The 17,378-nt window shown below is 42.1% G+C and overlaps 1 protein-coding gene across 10 annotated transcripts in view; it reads left to right on the top strand.

The window, feature by feature from the left end:
• NEO1 (neogenin 1) overlaps nt 1–17,378 on the top strand; it is a 535,617-nt gene that overhangs the window by 51,945 nt on the left and 466,294 nt on the right. Inside the window, exon 1 of one of the 10 annotated variants that reach the window (XM_034783477.1) lies at nt 4,020–4,047. The exons of the other annotated variants lie outside the window; for them this stretch is intronic. Within the exon in view, the coding sequence (XP_034639368.1) occupies nt 4,035–4,047 (13 nt within the window). The 5' untranslated portion in view covers nt 4,020–4,034. Of the gene's footprint in view, nt 1–4,019; nt 4,048–17,378 lie in introns of those variants that run through there. 10 annotated transcript variants of the gene reach the window in all.

Raw genomic sequence — 17,378 nt, 5'->3', positions numbered from 1 at the left:
CTTTAAGAACAGGAATCTGTTTTTCAAGAAATGTAAATGGCTTGTAATTCTTCTATGAAGAAATACCAGTAAGTTGTAATACATTAACATTTGCCCACTCACATTCCTGCATAATTGATATTTCTTGTTGTATTAGTTAATGATCTGTCTCTTTTGTATAAATGGGACTGACAGTTGAGGCCTGTTGTTGGAAATAATATTCCAAATGCATTTATTATGGTTTACCATGACTCAGATTCCACACTAGCATTTCTTTGTTAGTCCAAGGTCCACATGGTGTTGGTTACATCCAAAATACCAAAGGAAGCATCTACAAACTTATATTTTATATCCAAATTATAATGCAGTTACAAGCATTGGCCACAATATTTATAACAGAATCAAGCCTGGGAAACACCTTCCCATTATGCCATCACTCCAGCTTATTTTGCTATATCTTTTCGTAACTACTGGTTTAGCATTTCTTTATAATAAACCAATTATTCACTGCACCTGGTACCCAATTAACAAAGTTTTCTCAACGTAATCCTTAAAAAAGGTAACTCTGGTATTTCAAGGGTCACGACCAGTGTTCCCTCTGTTATTTCCCACGCATGTGCGGAGTGAACTTTGTGTGCACCAATGTGACACATCACCTTCATATTGGTGCACATAACAAAATTCATGTGGTGGGGGTGGGGCCAAGGGGTTCAGAGTGTGGGAGGGCGGCTCAGGGCTGGGGCAGAGGGTTGTGGTGTGTGGGGGGGGTGAGGGGTCCGGCTGGGGGTGCGGGCTCTGGGGTAGGGCCGGGGATGGGGGGTTTTGGGTGCAGGCTGCCCAGGGGCTACGGCAGGGAGAGAGGACTTCCTCCCCCTCCCCCCAGCTCTCTCTCCCCGCAGCAGCACCTGGGCTGGGGGGGAAGAGGCGCCTCTTCTCCGGCTGCAGCAGGTCCGTGCCAGGGCTGGGTTGGGACCGGGGGAAGGGCGCCTCTCCCCCGGCCGCGACAAGTCCGGGGCAGGTCCATGTTGGGGGAGAGGCATCTATCGCTGCTGCAGCCCTGAACCCCTATGCGGCGCTTAATAGGCAGCTGCGTGGCTGTACAGCTTAGAGGGAACTTAGGTCACAACAAGTTTAACACAAACAATCCCTCTTTCTCATGATCTTACTCTTTTTGGTCACACACTTTGGGGCTATTGCTCATGCCAATGTCCAATTTCAGTTTAAAACTATTGTTCACTTGGGCCCAGTGTAGGTCTATATTAGTACTACTGTGGAACACACTTAACAGGGATGAAATGTATCACTTGGTGTAGTGGGAATAGACCTCCAAAACAACTTAGTTCTGGATATTCCCTCGGAGTGAGCCCAAACACTGTGAATCTATTAGTAATGTTTAGGGAAGAAGCTTTGCCTCCATCTTCACTGCAGAGGATGTGGGGGAGATACCCACATCAGAGCAATCCTTTTGGGAGACAGATGTGAAGTACTGTCCCACACTGATGTGTCAATAGAAGAGGTGGTTCTAGAATAAACTGATACATTAAATGTAATAAGTCACCAGGACCAGATTGGATTCACCCAAGAGTTCTGAAGGAACTCAAATATGAAATTGCAGAGCTACTAACTCTGATATGTAACCTACTACTGAAGCAAGGCACTGTATCAGGTGACTGGAAGGTATCTAATGTAACATACTTTATTTTAAAAAAAAGAAGGGGCGGGGGGGGTCCAGAGGTGATTCTGGCAATTTATAAGCCAGCAAGCCTAACTTCAGTACTGGGCAAATTGGTAGAAACTATAGTAAAGAACAGAATTAACAGACATAGATGAACATGATATGTTGAGAAAGAGCCAACACAGCTTTTGTAAAGGGAAATCATGCCTCACCAATCTATCAGAATTCTTTGAGGGTGTCAACAAGCATGTTGACAAAGGTAATCAAGTAGATGTAGTATACTTGGATTTTCAGAAAGCCTTTGACAAGATCCCACACTAAAGGGTCTTAGGGAAACTAAGTAGCCATGGGCTCATAGGGAAAGTTTTCTCATAGGATAATAACTGGTTAAAAGATAGGAAACAAAGGGTAGGAATAAATGTTCCATTTTCACAATGGAGAGAGGTAAATAGCAGGATCCCCTAAGGATCTGTACTGGGATCAGTGCAATTCAATGTATTATTATTCATGAATGATCTGGAAACAGATGTGAACAGGGACGTGGCAAAGTTTGCAGATAATACAAAATTATTCAAGATACTTAAGTCCAAAGCTGACTGAAAAGTGACAGGGAGATCTCACAAAACTTGGTGACTGGGCAACAAAATGGTAGATGGCATAGCAATGCACATTGCAAAAAATAACCCCAAATATACATATATAATGATGGGTTCAAAATGAGCTGTTACCACTCAAAAAAAAAAATCTGGAATCACTGTGGATAGTTCTCTGAAAACTTGAGCTCAATGCGCAGCAATGGTTGAAAAGGCTAACAGAATATTAGGAACTATCAGGAAAGGGATAGATAAGATAGAAAATATCATAATGCCACTATATAAATCCATGGTGCACCAGGCCTTGAACACTGTTCTGTTCTGGTCACCTCATCTCAAAAAGCATATAGTGAAACTGGAAAAGGTTCAGAGTCAGGCAGCAAATATGATCAAGGGTATGGAATGGCTTCCATATGAGGAAAGACTAAAAAAATTAGCACTGTTCACTTTAGCAAAGAGACAAGGAGATGATAGAGGTCTATAAAATCATGGATGGTTTGGAAAAAGTGAACAGGGAAGTGTTATTTACGCATCCCAAAATACAAAAATTAAGGGTCACCAGGGAAGCTAGTAGGCAGCTGATTTAATACAAACAAGAGGAAGTAGTTTTTCACACTATGCACAATAAATCTGTGGAACTCATTACCATGGGATGTTTCGATGGCTAAAAGTATAACTGGGTTCAAAAAAGAACTGGATAAGTTCATGGAGGATAGGTCCTACAATGACTATTAGCCACAGTGGTCAAGGATGCAATCCCATGCTCAGGGTGACCCTAAATCTCTGACAGAAGCCTGGAGTGGAAGACATGGGTAGATCACTCCATAATTGCCCTGTTGTGTATACTCTCCCTGAAGTCCCTGGTATTGGCCAGAGACAAGATACAGTGCTAATGGACCATTGTTCTGGCCCAGTATGGAAGTTCTTATGTTCTTCAGAAGAATTGCACATAAGTAACTTCTGCTGTCATCTGTGTTTCACTGATTTGAGCTAGCTCATGTGACTGAAAGCTAAGATCTTGTATGGGATTGGTGTCCTTTATGAAATGAGTTGGACATCTTAGTTCAGTTTTAGTGAACAGATGTGCACATAATCACTACAGAAAAAATTAGCACTAATTGTGTCCCTTGTTGCCATTCTTGGTAGAAGCCAAAGACGACAGAGAATGGATCACACACTCACTTCTAAGGGTAGTTCCTTTATATCAGGGTTATGGGTTGGCAGGGACGTTTTGCTTGCATTATTACGGTCTGGGCTATATTTGTTCTGTGGACAGGGCTTCATTCTCAATTGTTGTCAAATTAGTACTCTTTCATGAGTCCTAATTCACATTTGAAGAAATAGCTTAAAGTAGCATTTAAGCATAATGTATATAGGTACCATACAAAATATATAGTAAAACAAAATGATCTGTTTCAAAGTTTTTAGTTTCCTTTAAAATGCAAGTAAAACATTAACAATTGGGTAAACTAAACTAATCTTGATCTAGCATTTTAAGTAAAAAAAAACAAAAACCATGAGGGCTCTTAAAGTGGTGATTTCCATGAGACCTTAATCAGGAAAATCTGATAGCATAGCATTTTAAAATTTCATAATTTAAATCATCCCTGGAGTTTTATTAACTTAGTCTTCCTCCTGTGTGCATTAGGAAGGTGACTTTGAAGTGGAAGTATGAATTTTGACATCTACCCTCTATTGCAAGTTTCCTGGGTGTTAAAGCATTTTGTTATAATGGCAGTCTTTTCACTGTGCTTTCCTATATTGCTGCATATGGAAGTCACACTTTTATGTGCGTGAATGGTGAGTGTTATTACCTTTAAACATTATGGAATCTTGTAGACAAATATGGGGGTGATAAAATCAGGGGTTATGGTGAATTAGTGCATTAAACCCTGGGATGTGAACTATTTTGCCTTAGTTTCCACAGATTAAATAATTATCTAGTTCATAACAAAAAGGGTTTAATTTCTAATAGAATCCTTAAACTGAAGGCATGATGCATTGACTTGCTGAATTTATTAACATACCTTGCATAGGGACTTTGATTTTTTTGATATGTTACAATAAAATTATTTTTAATAAGCAGCAGAAGATGTTGGTTAAGGCTGTGATTTTTTTACTAGAGCCATGATAGTCAAACTAAGGCTCCATTGTTGGGTATTAATGGAAAAGGCCACACACACCCCAATCCTGTATTAATAGGATGTATTAGAGAGTAATAGAACAACCCATATACTATCACTACAATTGAAATTTCACCATAAGAAGATGGAAACTTTATCTAAAAAATATTTTTTGCTCTTTTAATGTTTCTTTAGTGACTGTCAGTGGCATTAGCCAGAATGTAACAAAAGTTGAATTTTGTGTTCCGTATGTAAGCTGAAAGGAGGGTGAAAGGTCCCAAACATGGGAATAATGTGCTACTGTCTTAATGGAAAAAGAAAATGGTCTAAAACTTACTCTCCATTTAAACCCAAATATAATTAAAGGTAAAATATCTTGGTAATGACAGTTGAAAAATATGGAGGACTGTGCTAGATATTTACATTTTACATTTAATATCCGTATAAATCACTGTTTCAATAGCACCCAGCCTCAACTGTTGTGCAGGTTGGATAGTGAATGAGTTAAGGTATCATTAGACTCCTACCTCATTTACTGCAAAAGTTGAATGATATGTAGTCAGGGCCGGATTAACTTTTTGTGGGCCCAGCTTCAAATATATTTGTGGAGCCCCCATAGGGAACAATTGTAAAAGACAGGAGATTGGCACAGGAGTTGTCTTTGACACAGCACACTTGTGCACAGGTTTTATTTATGATATTTATAAGTTTAAGTTGCAGATGGAGGTGGCTGCTATTAGGGTACCAGCAATGGTAGCTCTAGGGCAAAAAGAATATACACAAGTGCACATAAAATACATTCTAAAAGAAAAAAAATACAAAATAAAACACAATGGGTATGGGGTGGTAAGGCTCCAGCTACGCTGCGGTGCCCGGGCTAAGGAGGCTTACCTGGAGCAAGGAGCACCCATTGGTCGGGGTGCCTGTCCTCCAGGTGCCGGTGCTGCTGCCTGCCCAGCATGGTCCGGGACCCTCATGGTCCCTGGCCTCATCATTCGAATAATGGTGGGGCCGGGGCAGGGGAGCTGCATGCGCAGCACCCTCTCACTAGTGCTGTCCCTGGCCCGGCGGGGGCCCGAGAGCCCAGGGAGGAGGCGGGGGCTGCGCTATCTGTGTGCAGGTGCCATGGGCTAGTCCAGCTGTCTGTGCGGCAGCCAGAAACCCCTGACCTGGGCCTGCCACTGGCCACCCCCCATCCCCCCAGCTATGCCAAGTGGTATGAGCTGCTGCAGGGAGGCAGAGCCGGACGCACCACCATGCCTCCTGCTTGCTGGCTGGCTCTGCTCTGCTCTGCTCAGGGCAGACAGCTGCTGTCCTCCCCCCCAAACACCTGACCCAGGATCATGGGCTCCTTCCCAAGTATAAACCCGGTACTGTGTGTAGCAAGTGAGACAAGTAGTCTGATGCACCCTCCCTTATTCATTATGGGAATTGGATGGTGTGCAGTGAATGAAGGAGAGGACCGAACAGATAACAAATGCATATTGAACAGCTGCCTTGTTCACTGCACATCATCCAACCTCCACACTTCATGAGCTGGGAATTTTGTGAATAATTAGTATGTAAATGTATGGTGAAAGAATCAATGCAGATGCACAAGGTAGAAGAGTTAAAGTTGTCCATGCAAATTTAAAACTTTGGTATTTATCTCCCTTTTTAAATGGGGCTGGCTGGAAAACAAGAATTCTGTTTTGCCAGAAATGTCAAGGCTTCAGTATTTGGTTTTGTTCCACATCTAGACAAAAACCAGGGTGGATAAAAATCAAGATACCTCCTCATGGAAAAGGGATTACAAATTCTAATTCTATAGTATGAGACAATATATTCATGTAATGCTTAAGAGAAGTTTTGTAAATGAGTTCCTTTAGTTCATGGATTAGGGACCCAATTTTATGGGGTTCCAGGGGTTTCTGTATAGATTATATAGGTTAATCTTTCTATCTACCCAATGGGACTCAGTGCTCAGTCTAGAAGATACCATCAGAGATGCTTAGTTTTGCAGTTCTCAAGCTGGATTTGTGTCTCCAGAGATATGCTTGTTAACAGCAAAAATGTTTTAAAATAAATATATAGCAGTGAGAAATAATAGACCTCAACCCTATTGTCCCTCTGCAAATTTGTGTACAGAGTTAATCCCTTACCTCTCTCTAAAAGTGCGAAGTTTCAAAAAGTTTAATGAATAGAAGATGGTTGGGGGTGGAATAGATCTGGACAAGGAGAAGTCTGGAGATAAATGTGAGAAGGGAGGAACAGGCAGTAGAAACAAAAGTGAAACTGTTTGAGCAGCATGTTCCGGAAGTCTTGAGGTCTTTCTGAGTGTAGCCTTCATTGATTTGAAATCTACCATACCAGTGTTTTCCCCAGGAATTGAAATTAGGGGGTGTTGGAATATTCAGGGGGGATGAGGGCTGACGAGGGTAGAGACCGTGAGGGCAAAGATGGACTGTATGGCACCATAGTAAAAACTGAAAAAAGTTTCCCGACCATTTTATTAGATTTAACTCATGTTTTAAAATTATCACAAAAATTAAAGTTGGTTACTCAAGCTTATTATGAAGCAGTACATCTACATCCTTCTTGGTTTCTTGCACTCTTTGGTGTCGTCTTGTGTGTCTGTCACTTCCAGGCCTTCATGATATGTTCATGATCAGGCAGAAGGAGACTTCTTTCAGAACACAAAATTCTATTCAATGAGGAAAAAGAATGCTCAACTGTAGCTGTTGTGACTGGGAGTAGCAAGAGATGAATTCCTACTTCTTTCATCTGAGGAAACCTAGCACAAAGATTCGGTTGAACCACTAGTGATGATAAAGAAGTCGAAGTTAAATCTTCATTTGTTCATTGTATGATATTCCACTTTGTGTTCAAAATTCTCTATTCTGTCTTGATCACTCCACTCAACTGTCAGTGTATTATAAACAGGCATCTGTAAAAGCTACATGGAGGTTGAGTAGAATCCAGAAATCGCTATTGTAGATTTGTAAGAATCAAGTCTGTGTACTTTTTCAGATGGCTTAACAAACACTTCTTGTCCTCTTCACTTAAGAAGTCAATATAAGAACCTTCATTAGTCAACTTCTGGACTGAAGTCTTTCTTTTTCCAGTACATTTTCAATGGATAGCTCTCTGATTGATCCAAGGGTAGCTTGTATTGCTGGACAAAGATCTACACTACTGTTGTAGCAGATGCCTGGTTGACATTGTTTAATGACTCAAAATGGTTTCAACAGTAGACTTACAAGAGAGAATGGTGCTAGTCTTCTCTGAACTTTGTAACAAAAGTAGTCCACCAGCCTCAGTACTCAGATCTGTCCTATCTTGTTTGATACTTTCCAAAGCCAGTAATAACAGTTGCAGTAATTTTAAGACAACAGCCAAGAATCGCTCATGAGAAAACCAGCAGGCTTTCCCAGGTTGGACTAATTTGAACTTCAATCCTGGTGTATCTTCTATTTGTTTTCCTACATGTCCAGTCCTTTTGGACTGTTGCTGAAAAAAGAGAGTATAAAAAGCCATTAAATTTATGGCTTTTTAATGTCTTTTGACGATTCTGCAGCTTGTACTCGCGCTAGCTGGAGTAGATGGCTTCTGCAGCGTATATAGGAGAGATTAGGATTATACTTTTCTCTGAGCAAAGTTTGTACTCCAGTATATCTTCCAGAGAAGTTTGTAGCTCCATCAAATGCACAAGCAGCCATCTGTTTGTTTGAGGTTCAATTTACAAGCATTTAACTTTTCTAAGATGTCACAGATGCAGTTGATGCATCTACTGGCCTACCACAGACATCAAGATAATGTACACACTGACCTAATACTTGATGCTTCTTTGCATCGGTGCATTCATCAGCCATGTATGCACATATTTTGAGTATGGTGAGAGAGTTCTTCACTTTTTCAACTGCTGAGTCTTTCACTGTTGCACCGCATGCTTCTAGCTGAGTTTTTTCAGAAAGATAGTGAGCATTTGCCAGTCTTGTTCGAAACCAGTGTCCAACTTCAGGATTAACAAGTCACAATGCACTTCACATTGGCCTCCAGTTTGTAGTGTGTGGTATCTCTTGCTTAAATAGAAAGTATGATGCAACAGCCATGTTGGTTCACATAAACGGAGTTGTGTCTCCAGCATTCTTAACAGCCTCATTAAGTTAATCTAAAATTGTCTTTGACAGTGACGGACTTATAAGGCTTTCTGCATGTTGATGAAGTCCAGAGGCATGGTGTTTTTCGGCCTTTTCATATAGGTTGCCAGTATTGGCTTAGCTGATCAGTCTGGCAAACCAAGATCTGTTTGGCAGGAAGATTTATTCCACAGGAGGCTTACAGTTTAGGATCATGAATCAACAGGCTGTGCTGGGTCATCACAGTTTTAGCCTGTGGGATACTATCCGGATGTCTTAAAGCAAAGCTTCTGCACAATGCAAAGCAGGAGGCTATTGTTGAGGAGGACAAATTAGTTGCTAAAATAACATTTCAAGCGAGCCTACATGCAGTAGACTCTGCAGCTTGAGCTATGGCTTCTGCCATCACTGTGCAGCATTCAGCTTAGCTGCAGCTGTCATGCCTTCCCCTGGAGGTGCAGCCAACCATTCAGGGCCCCTCACTCTTCTGATAAGATGGATGAGAGGCTCCTTAATCTTAAGGATTCAAGGGTGACCCTTAAGAGTCTGGGGATTTATACACCAGTGACAAAAAGAGAACTGTTCTGCCCACAGCAGTCCTAGCTTTCAGCCCTTCATGCCTCATACCCAGGACCTGTCCAGAAAGAGGGGAAGAAGTTACAAGAGGGGTCCTCCTCCTCCCCATTCTTCTGCAGCTGCTAGTTTTGTCTTCCCTGAACTGGTGGGTAGAATCTTGCAAATGTTTGTGAGGAAGTTCCCTTTTCCTTATAACAGATACACTCTCTAATTACAGATGCAGTGGATCTGGGTTGGGGAGCTCACTTAAGTCCCCTTCAAGCTCAGGGCCTTTGGTCTAATTCTCCACATAAATATCAGGGAATTTTGGGCCATCCATTTGGCTTGCACGGCATTCCTTCCACATATCAAGGGTTGGAACTTGTTGGTGCTCACAGACGATATAGCAGCCATGTTCTATGTAAACAAACATAGGGAGAGGCTGGTCGACCAAGTTATGCCAGGAGGCAAGCCTCCTTTGGAATTTCTGCATTGTCAGTTCCATCAGCCTGAAAGCTGCTTACCTTCCAGAAGTTCAAAACACTATCTGGCAGCCCATAGGTCATTAACAGGCCACCACCACATGTCTCTTTGCCCTGATATGTCCAGATCCAATTTTTCAGTGGTGGGGTACTTCCTAAGTTGACTTGTTTGTAACAAGAGCAAAAAGTAGTCATGTTTGTTCCTTAGTGGGGAGCAGCCCACTTTCACTGACAGATGCTTTCTTTCTACCCTAGTCAAAAGGCCTGCTGTATGCCTTCCCTCCAGTTCTGCTCCTACCCAAAGTGTTGTCCAAAGTCAGGAAAGATTCTGAACATCTTATTCTAATAACACCAAGATGGCCCTATCAATAATGGTTTTCAGTTCTACTAGCCTTGTCAGTCAGACCTCCACTGTCTCTCCCGAGAGAGGTGGATGTGATCTCCCAGGACCACGGCTGTCGTCTTCATCCTAACTTCAGGCTCCCCATCTGACAGTGGATGCTTCAGGCTGACAATCTCAGAAGGAGATTGCTCTAAGGGAATGCAGGAAATTCTGCTCAATAGTAGAAAGCATTCAACTAGGTCTACTTACCTTGCCAAATGGAAGATATTCTCCATTTGGTCCATGCAAAGAAATGTTTACCCAATCTCAATCTCCGTTTATTGTACCTTGGACTATCTCTTGTTTCTGAAACAACAAGGGTTAGCTCCTAATTCCATCAGAGTCCCTCTGGTGGCTATCTCAGCTTTCCATCCTCCTGTGGATAACTGATCAATTTTTTTCAAACCCTGTGTCTATCAGGTTTCTAAAGGGTTTGCACAGATAATACCTACAGGTACATAGCCCAGTTCCACAGTAGAGCTTAAATTTAGTTCTAGCAAAGTTGACTGGTCCCCCATTTGAGCTGCTAGCGACTTGTTCCCTGTTACACCTGTCTATGAAGGTAGGTTTCTTGGTTGCTATAACTTCAGCTAGAAGGGTAGGGGAGCTGCAAGCTTTAGTATTGGAGCCTCCTTATACAATTTTCTTTAGGGACAAGGTTTTTCTTTGACTTCGCCCAAAATTCCTGACTAAAGCGATGTCAGTTTTTTACGTTAATCAAGCAATTTATTTACCAGTTTTCTTTCTAAAGCCTCATTTGAGTAAATGGGAAGAAAAGCTCCATGCTGTGAATGTTAGAAGAGCTTTGGCTTTTTACCTAAATAAAACTAGGCCATTCAGATCTTCATCTCAGCTCATTGTTGCAGTTTCAGACAGAGTAAAGGGCCACCCATTATTCACCCAGAGGATCTTTTCCTGGATTTCTGTCTGTCAAGGCTAATTCCCCACTCTGGCACTTCAAGTGCAGAAGGTGGGGGCCTACAAGGGTTCTAAAAATTTATATTGGCCACTACTAAACTCCCAAGGTTACAACTTTTCTCTGACCTTGGATTGGTTGATGCTGCCACCACCCAAGTGCAGAACCCCTCTGAGAGCCCAGGAGGGCGCACTTGGGAATTCCTTCCTGTGGGGTACCCTCAAGCCCTTTCACCCCCCTGCGCGGAAGAGCTGAGGGGGGGGGGGAAGGAAATAAGCTGTTGCCACTAGCTACTTAAACAACATGTGCACAAACCTCTTAAGACACACAAATCCAATTCTGTTCTAAAAAAAGGTAAATTTTATTAGTTAAAAAAAGAGAGAGAAAATACATCTGGGAACGCAGGCTATTGCTAGATTTTAAAAGAGCAATTACAAGCATTAAGTACCAAGAATAGCTTTCTTGGGGTCCAGCTTAAAGGTTACAAGCAAAACAAAAGCACCTGGGGTTAGCACAGAGGAATCAACAAGCCATAAAGAAATAAAAGGGATAAACCTAATCACATCTTCCTAGACATTTCCTGATCTACTTATATATCTGGGGTTTTAAATGAGTAGTTTCTAGGTATGATACTGATGATTTTTTCATACCTGGCCCAACCTTCTTACAACATAACTTTGTCCTGTCCGTCTCCCGGAGAACAACCACAGACAGACAAAAGGGGAGTCTTGTTTCAATTTTAAAAAGTTCTAGCCTTCCCCATTGGCTCTTTTGGCCAGGTGCCCACTCACTTCCTTTTACCTATGCATAGCAGTGAGACTTTTTAACCCTTTACAGGTAGAGCAATTAGAGAACAGCTACTAAGAGGGATTTTATAGCTACTGGATGGCTGGGTGTCCATAAAGGGGAGCTACCCCCCCTTTCATTTATTACACTGGCTATATTTGTTTATGCTACCAATTGGCTGTTATTGCATCTTCCATGTAAAGTAGTAGCTCATTCAATCAGGTCACAGACAGATTCTGTGGTTTTTCTGGCTTGTTTGCCCATCCTGGATATTTGTAAGGCAGCAACCAGGTTGTCTGTCCATGCCTTTGCCTCTCACTATGCCATCTCTCATCAGTCTAGAGACAATGCCAGATTTGGACAAGTGGTCCTACAGTCCTTATTCAAGTAGACTCCAAGCCCACCTCCAGCTCAGACTGCTTGTGGAGTCATCTTCAGTGGAATGGACATGTGCAATCACTCAAAGACGAAACAACTGTTGCTTGCCTTTCTGTAACTGTTGTTCTTTGAGATGTGTTGCACGTGTCCATTCCACGAACTGCCCCCCTTTCCTCTCTATACTAGTGTTTTCTAGTAGGAAGGAACCAAGGTGAGTTGGGGGCAGCACTGCCCTTTATACCTGCGTGCAGTGGTGTTCGGCACCAGAAGGTGCTCATGCTGCCCCAATGATACTGCTGAGGGAATAATCTCCAACTGTGCATGAGATGCGCGCGCACAGAGTGGAATGGATGTGTGCAATGCATCTCAAAGAACAACAGTTACGGAAAGGTAGGTAACCATTTTTTTGTGGAAATTTGCCCTCTGGATAAGGGATGGAGATGATAGTGGGTGGGCAATGGAAACTGAAGGAATTGGTGGAGTGGAGGGAAAGGAGAAGAGTCCTGAATAGACAAATCAGAAGGAGGATAGGGAAAGCATGACTGTTCTCTTTCATAGATTAAGGTCAGAAGGGAACTTTTGGATCATACAGGATGAGATTCTGTGGTTTTAAGTCACATTTGCTCCCTCCTGATTTGGGGCTGGCATGGCATAACTGAGGCAGCCCTCTGGAGGGCCACCTAAATTATGTCAACCTGTCCTTGGCTGCCTAGAGGCAGCAGCACTGCCCAAAATCTCTGTAATGCTATGCACTGCGGCTCCACTCCCTTCTCAGCTCTGCTCCTGGCATGCCTCCCTACACTGGCGTTTGCATTGGTGTCCTTGGGAGACATCCTGCAGCTTTCTTCCTCAGTTCCTGTATTGGGGGAATTCTCCCCTGGCCAGATTAGGCTTTTTAGAGTCTTTTCATGCTTCTCTGGTCCTCTTACCTGATATAAAAGGGGGCAGGAGCAGTAGGAAGAATGTCATCCACATGCTGATCATCTGTATAATTTCACTTGGTGAGTCTTGCGTCAACCTCGTAACTTCTGAATTAACTAGAGCATAACTTTTAGTAAGATATCCATTTCTTTCATTTCATTTCAAGGGCAGTGAGTCTTTCAAAGCAAGATGAGGGGAGGCTTGGTGCTCCAAACCCCCCATCCCCATTTTTGTTTGTGCATTTTGTGATTTGAATTTATCCTGAGTCATGCATGTAAATTGAGGCTATATGTCTTGGGCTTTCCTCAACAATTCAGTCATCAAATAATAGACAAAAGACACGTAAAGTAAAAAAAATCTTTTTAAGACAATATAATTATTTCTTAGGTGCCAATACTGTTTGCATGTATGGAATCATTTGGGATATATTGGTGCTTAGTCTGTTTTTAGCAAGTAAAATAAAGAGGCAACTTGACCTGAGATGCCTTTTAGAAACCGAAATGTGAAACAACCAAGAATGTTTAAATATTTGAAATTCAAAAGGCTGATCTTAACTCAAGCATAAATACTGGGTTATTTCAGGACTGAAAATGCAGTAGCATACTAGTCTAGACATTCTCTGTAAAAGTATAAGGAATTTCTACCTGACATGAATTTTTGTAAATAAATCCATTAAAATATCCTGAAAGTGAAAGATATTAATTTTGTTTTACCTAGATGCAGAATTTGTTGAAATCTCTAGGTGATCTGAGTGAAAATAGGCAATGTATTTATCAAGTGCAGTGTTCTTCATTGCAAGGTCCATGAGCCTAAGTTCCCTCTAAGCTGTGCGGCTGCACAGCAGGCTATAAATAGCCACGTAACAACTCTAAAAGGCCACGCAGCAGGGACCTGGAGAGGAAGAGGTAGGGGGTGGGCGGGAACTCGGGAGGGGAGCAAGTTGGGGCTTGCAGAGCTGCTGTGGGCCTTCCCCCAGAGCTCCCTGCTACCGGGATCGTGGGGGAGAGGTAAGGAGAGGGCCCCTTCCCCCAGAGCTCCTGTGCTGCCTGCCGGCATGGGGGAGAGAGGGCCCCTTCCCTGGAGCTAGCTGTTGGTGGCAGGGAGAGGGCTGGGGGGAATTCTCTGGCCCCAGCCCCAGGGCAACCTGCCTACACCCCAAACTCCTTATCCCTTGCCCCACCCCAGAGCCTGCACCCCCAGCTAGAGCCCTCACCCCCCTCCCCATCCCAACCCTCTGCCCCAGCCTTGAGCACCCTCCCGCATCCCAAACCTCTCATCCCCAGCTCCAGTCTAGAGCCCTCATTCCACCCTCTGCCCTACCCTGGGCTACCTCTCACACTCCGAACCCCTCAGCCCCACCCCATGTGGCTCTCACATTGGAGGTTTTTTGCAAAAGTGGCCCCTACTTCAAAAATAGTGAAGAGCACCAATCAAGTGCATGAGAGGGTCACCAAGTGAAAATTAGGGACTTTACTTAATATTTTTTTGTTTATGCCAAGCATTTAGCATCTAAAAATACTTTAAGGAGTGATATGAAAATTTAAAATGATTATCTTCAAAAGTAAGCCTCACTTTTATGTGTGCACTCAGAGTAACTCCTGTCATAAACCGTTTTCTACATTGTTGTCTTTTTCAAATATTTATGGTGATAGAAAAATAATCATGAGGCTTACTACAGGCAACTAGAACTTCAGAGCTAGGATTTCATTGGCAGGCTGGAAATCAGGCTGAGGAAAAATATTTACTTGAATAATTTGACATTCAAGAGGATGACCTATTGATGTCATTCCATTGTGTTTGACAGGTTAGGAATGAATCTTTAGTTGATGAGTATCAGGCTGAATTAAACTTCTAGTTTAAAGCAAGCTTTGCTTGAAAAAATGGGAAATAGTTATATGTATTATTAATGAATGGTAAAATCACTGTTTAAATGTCTCTTCCTACAGTATATTAATTCTTCATGATAAACAACTACTAAAAAACTTTGAGTGTATCCATGATAGGGTTGCCAATTCTGATTGGACATATTCCTGGAGGTTTCATCCCGTGACATAATCTTTCATTAAAGATTCATCTTTCGTTACTGGAGACTCCAGGACAATCTGTAGGGTTGGCAAACCTAATCCATGCCTTCACTCTCACTCAAATATTCTGAGCACAAGAAGACCAAAGATTATCTACTCTCATTTTAAAGTAAAATTCCTCAAGGTGACTTCCCTCTTTGAAGACTTACTCATGGGCCTCTTTTCCTCTCTGGATTTTAAATCATTAATTTGGCCTAACCAATTTTTTTTTTTTTTTTTTTTTTTAAAACTCTTCAGAAAATCACTTTCCTTTTTCTGGTCAAATAATTTAGCTATCATCTCAGCAAGACAAATATTGGAATTTATATGCCTCTTCATAGAGACTCAAATTACAAATTCTCGTACATCAACTGGTTTTAAGGACTAATTTCACCTTCAGTCACTAAGTGCTTTTTAATTTTTTCCCTCAAGATCACAGGAGTTGTTTCTTAAATTACATGTTGTTAATTCAGAACTCACCCAAAAGAAACTCTGTGGCAAAACATAGATGACTGTAGGTTGTAAAGATGTACATTAGCCAGACTGCAGAATTCTGAAGTTCTCTTCCTCTAGAATTCAGTGGTCAGAGCCAAAAGATCTGTAAGTCTCCCATTGTCAGCTAACTCTGATAATTATAGAGGCTTACACACAGAGTGTCCTTAAAAGCAAACTAGCTGAAATCAACAGCAACTTTGTGGGCCCAAAATATTTAATGTAGCCTGTGCTGAGATGCAAGGTGGCTACCTGGCCTGGCCAGTGGTCTCTTGTTTCCAAAATGCTAGATTTTCAGATTTTTTCAAATGCAGCATTCAGTGGGTGGCAGTGCACATCATAAGGCCTTGCTAATTCCTGGCTTCTTTCTATTTATATAGGAATTGGAGCTGCTATAATAGTTTATGAACACTGTATTTGAATTGGTTCTTTAGTTTAGTAAGGGGCTGTAAGAAAAAACAAGCAGGAAGGAAAGGAATGGGTCAAGATAAGCCATTTCTCTGCAAACGCTTGAGGGTTGTTAAGAGACAATGCCAGGACAGGAAGAAGTATGCGTGCGCTGGTGATCTAAGAATTGTGGCACATTTGAAAAGGAACACTCTTTTAGGAGAAGGAAGATTTGTTTTTGAGAATCAAGATTGAGATGGACACTCTGCAGGTGTCTACAGAAGTTAGGATTTCCCAGTTGCCTTCAGGACATGTTTATGTAAGAGATATGTAGACGGTCTTTAAAATCCTTTCTATAAAGACTTTATTCTATTATAAACCATGCTTTTATGTCCTCTAACTTTTGATTTGAGAAGTGATCAGTTTAAAAATTTGAGGTTATAAGAATAACTTGCCCCTGGGAATTTAGAAACTAAAAGATACTGTATGTACTCGTTCATTAGCCAGTTCATTTATAAGCCGACCCTCCCCCCCCCAAAATGGTTAGGTAAAAATAGCAAAAACTGTATGACCCTTTCATAAGCCGACCCCGTATTTCAGGAGTTGGCAAACTTTGCCTCCCGGCCGTCAGGGTAAGCCACTGGCGGGTCGGGATGTGTTGTTTACCTGGAGCGTCTGCAGGCATGGAGCCCCTCAGCTCCCTGTAGCCGCGATTCACCATTCCCAGCAGCTTCCCGCAGCTCCCGTTGGCTGGGAACAGTGAACCGTGGCCACAGGGAGCTGAGGGGCTTCATGCCTGCAGACTCTCCAGGTAAACAAAACGACAATGTATTAGGTATTCAATTCAATGATTCCATAGAGTTTAAAATCATCAAATTTTTGGTGTAGACCTGTTTATAAGCCAACCCCTGCTCTCTGATGCGTCATTTTTTTATTAAAAATATTCAGCTTATGAACGAGTATATATGGTAATGATTCTGAATCCAAAATTAACCATGTTTTAAATATTGCAAGTGTCTCATAATTCTTTGACCACCTCTTTCTCGGCAAACAAAATATTTAAGAACTTCAGATTGCACATATGTGCACATAGGTCTCTCAGCAGTTAGAGAGGGCATTTTTCACAAATATGGCATCTTTTTAAAAAAATGGCTAGTTCTGAATCTTGTGAACTGGATCTTTGCAAACCTCTTCATAATTAAAGTTGTAATTGCTGGATTAAGGTTTTAATTACAAGCATTAGCACTTAAACTGAATTTCAGGAGTGCTGTGGATTGGGACAAGAGTGGTGGGCAGGTCATAGATAAAAATTGAACAAGGTGGCTAGGGCCTTGAGGGAAAGGATCCAGGAAGACGGTGAGGCTGCAAGTTCTCATGCGGAGGCATTTTTGGCAGCTGGCAAACCTGTTGAGGCCTTAAGAACAGGGCTTCCTTCCTGATTACCTTAGCAGAAGGTCTGGGTGGGACCAAGGAGAGAGGTTGTCTAGGACTTATACTGGGCTGGGGAGTGGAGCTACATCCAAGTAAT

The sequence above is a fragment of the Trachemys scripta genome, chromosome 10 (assembly GCF_013100865.1).
Source record: "Trachemys scripta elegans isolate TJP31775 chromosome 10, CAS_Tse_1.0, whole genome shotgun sequence".
Classification (NCBI taxonomy): domain Eukaryota; kingdom Metazoa; phylum Chordata; order Testudines; family Emydidae; genus Trachemys; species Trachemys scripta.
The sequence above is the reverse complement of the archived record's forward strand: the minus strand, read 5'-3'. Positions and strand labels throughout refer to the sequence as shown.